At 48.2% G+C, this 2,776-nt stretch overlaps 1 protein-coding gene across 1 annotated transcript; it reads left to right on the top strand.

Annotated features, from left to right (window-relative positions):
* The first annotated feature begins 470 nt into the window (after positions 1-470).
* Positions 471-1,976, top strand: LOC141641006 (uncharacterized). Its single transcript, XM_074449684.1, has 3 exons — positions 471-880; positions 938-1,118; positions 1,302-1,976. The coding sequence occupies exons 1-3, from the start codon at positions 471-473 to the stop codon at positions 1,974-1,976; spliced, it is 1,266 nt and encodes a 421-aa protein (XP_074305785.1).
* Positions 1,977-2,776: the final 800 nt, after the last annotated feature.

Raw genomic sequence — 2,776 nt, 5'->3', positions numbered from 1 at the left:
CCAGATGATGAGCTAGCACGCCAAGAGCCAACACCCACGTCAGATGCAGAAGGGCGCCGGCAAAGCAGAGTGGCAGCTGCGATCCCGGTGATCAGGGCTCCAGTTACAAATCAAGCTGAGTATACCTGGGAAAGCGGCCCGGTTGCAGCAGCATCGCAGATGCGCCAACCAGCAGTCTTAGGACAACATAACTTCGTACGAGGAGCAGAACATCAGTCACAGGAGCATCTGCGACCCGCCGGGAGAGAGACATACATAGAACAGCAATACCAGGAACTACGAAGCCTCCTCCGGAGGGTCCCAAGAATGCCGCTACCTATGGAGATGGCTGCACCAGAAAGCTACGCTGACTCGCCGTTTACTGACGATATAGCTACAGTGGCCTTACCGAAAGGATTTAACGTCCCAACAATGACCCTCTTCGATGGAACCACAGACCCCTGCGATCACATTAGCCAATTTAAGCAAAAATGATGGTTACCACTGCCACAGGAGCCTCAAAAGAGGCATGTATGTGTAAAGGATTTGGTTCGACCCTAACCGGAGCAGCATTGCAATGGTTCGTCGGCTTGCCTAACGGGACCATATCTTCATTCGCCGATTTGGTCAACGCCTTCAATCAGCAGTTCTCCAGCAGCCGGAGAACACCAAAGCAGCCAAGTGATCTGTATAGGATCGTTCAGGAAATAGGTGAATCAATCAAAGATTACGTCACCAGGTTTAATGCAGAGAAAGTCTCAATACGAGGCTGCGATATGTCCACGGCCATCAACGCCTCCAGGCAGGGCTTGGATAAGGAATCAAACCTCTACAAAGAATTAACGATATACCCTTGTGAGAGATTCGAAGAAGTCCAGCAGAGAGCTACAGCGGCATTAAGGTTGGAAGAAGACATACAAGCTTGAAAGGGAATAACAAACTTCGACAAACCTAGCAGGAAAGTCTCAACAGAAAAGAAAGATGAACGAGCTAAGCCATACAGTAGACCCAATATCAGCAGAGTAGCAGAAAAAACTCAGCAAGTTGACGACTCTCAGTATCCTCCTAAGCTATCTGAGTACGGATTCAACACGGGAATGGAAGGGTTGCTGAAAGCGCTAAGAGGCCTAGGTGATCAGGTGAGGTGGCCAAAGCCTCCCACTCAAGATCGACCCAACGACGACACAGACAGCAGCAAGAGATATGAATGGCATTAGGACATAGGGCACAGGACGGAAGACTGCTACAGGTTGCGCAAAGAAGTGAAGTTCCAGGTACGCAAGGGAAACTTGGACCACCTGTTATCACGTGGGGGCAAGCAGGACAGGAGAGAAGCAGCAAACCAGGTGCTTCCTTCTGCCCCACCCATATGCACGAAAATTATTAACGTGATAACAGGCGGATCCGAGCTGTCGGGTTTGACATATTCCGCCGCTAAGAGGAAAGCCACCGGAAGTAAAGGGGATCATCCAGAAACTTCATACAGATTAAGCCAGAGCAATTTACCCCCGGTAACTTTCGACGAAACCGACATAGAAAGCGGTGCAGAGCAACACGACGATGCCCTAACCATAACGTTATCCGTTGGCAATTGCACCATACGAAAAGCATTAGTGGATACAGGGAGTTATGTGAACCTCATCATGCTTGAAACCCTCAAAACCATGGGTTTTGATAAAGAGAACCTGATAAAGAAATCTGTACCCCTGGTGGGATTCAGCGGTGAGACTGCGTATTCGGTAGGTGAGATAACCATCCCAACATATATTGAAGGAGTTTATAAACTAGTAAGGTACTTAGTCATTGAGGGTCCAACCACTTACAACGTGATACTAGGAAGACCATGGCTACATCAGATGAAGGCGGTACCCTCAACATATCATCAGTGTCTCAAGTTCCCAACATCATGGGGTACGGTCACAGTAAAAGGGGATCGAGAAGAGTCCAGGAACTGCTACGCTCAAGCCCTCAAAGCTACAACCAGGCTCTCCTCATAGCAATTACAGGACCGGGGCACCTAGAAAGAATACAAGGAGCCTCCCTCAGAGGAACTAGACCAGGTCCACCTGGACGAGGAGCACCCGGATAGGACAGTATTAATTAGAGCAACTTGCAGTGAAGAGCTACGCAGCCAGCTAACTCAATTTCTGAAAACCAACATGGACTGTTTTGCTTGGTCCCACAACGATATGGTAGGTATAGACCCATCAGTTATTTCACATAAGCTAAGTGTGAACCCAGGCTGCACCCCAGTACAGCAGAAGAGAAGAAAATTAGCGGAAGAACGAAACGAGGTCATTAACAAAGAGGTAGATAGTCTCTTGGCAGCAGGTAAAATCAGAGAAGTTAGCTACCCTGAATGGCTTTCTAATGTAGTAGTAGTGCCCAAGAAAAATGGGAAGTGGAGGGTATGCGTAGACTTCACCGATTTAAACAAAGCTTGTCCCAAGGACCCCTTTCCACTACCACATATCGATGCAATGGTGGACGCTACTGCGGGACACGAGGTACTTACTTTCCTCGATGCCTGGAGCGATAACAATCAGATCAAGATGCATCCACAAGATCAAGAGAAAACAGCATTCATGTCAGAAAGAGGCATATATTGTTACAATGTCATGCCCTTTGGCCTAAAGAACGCCGGGTCCACTTACCAACGGTTGGTAAATAAAATGTTCAAAGCAACCAACAACGAAGCCGAGTATGAAGCCCTTATACTTGGGATGCAGATGGCGTCGGGGCTTAAGGTGAGGAACCTGAGGGTGTATAGCGACTCCTTACTTGTGGTGAATCATGT

Source organism: Silene latifolia, chromosome 2, assembly GCF_048544455.1.
Source record: "Silene latifolia isolate original U9 population chromosome 2, ASM4854445v1, whole genome shotgun sequence".
In the NCBI taxonomy this organism is placed as follows: Eukaryota; Viridiplantae; Streptophyta; class Magnoliopsida; order Caryophyllales; family Caryophyllaceae; genus Silene; species Silene latifolia.
The sequence above is the reverse complement of the archived record's forward strand: the minus strand, read 5'-3'. Positions and strand labels throughout refer to the sequence as shown.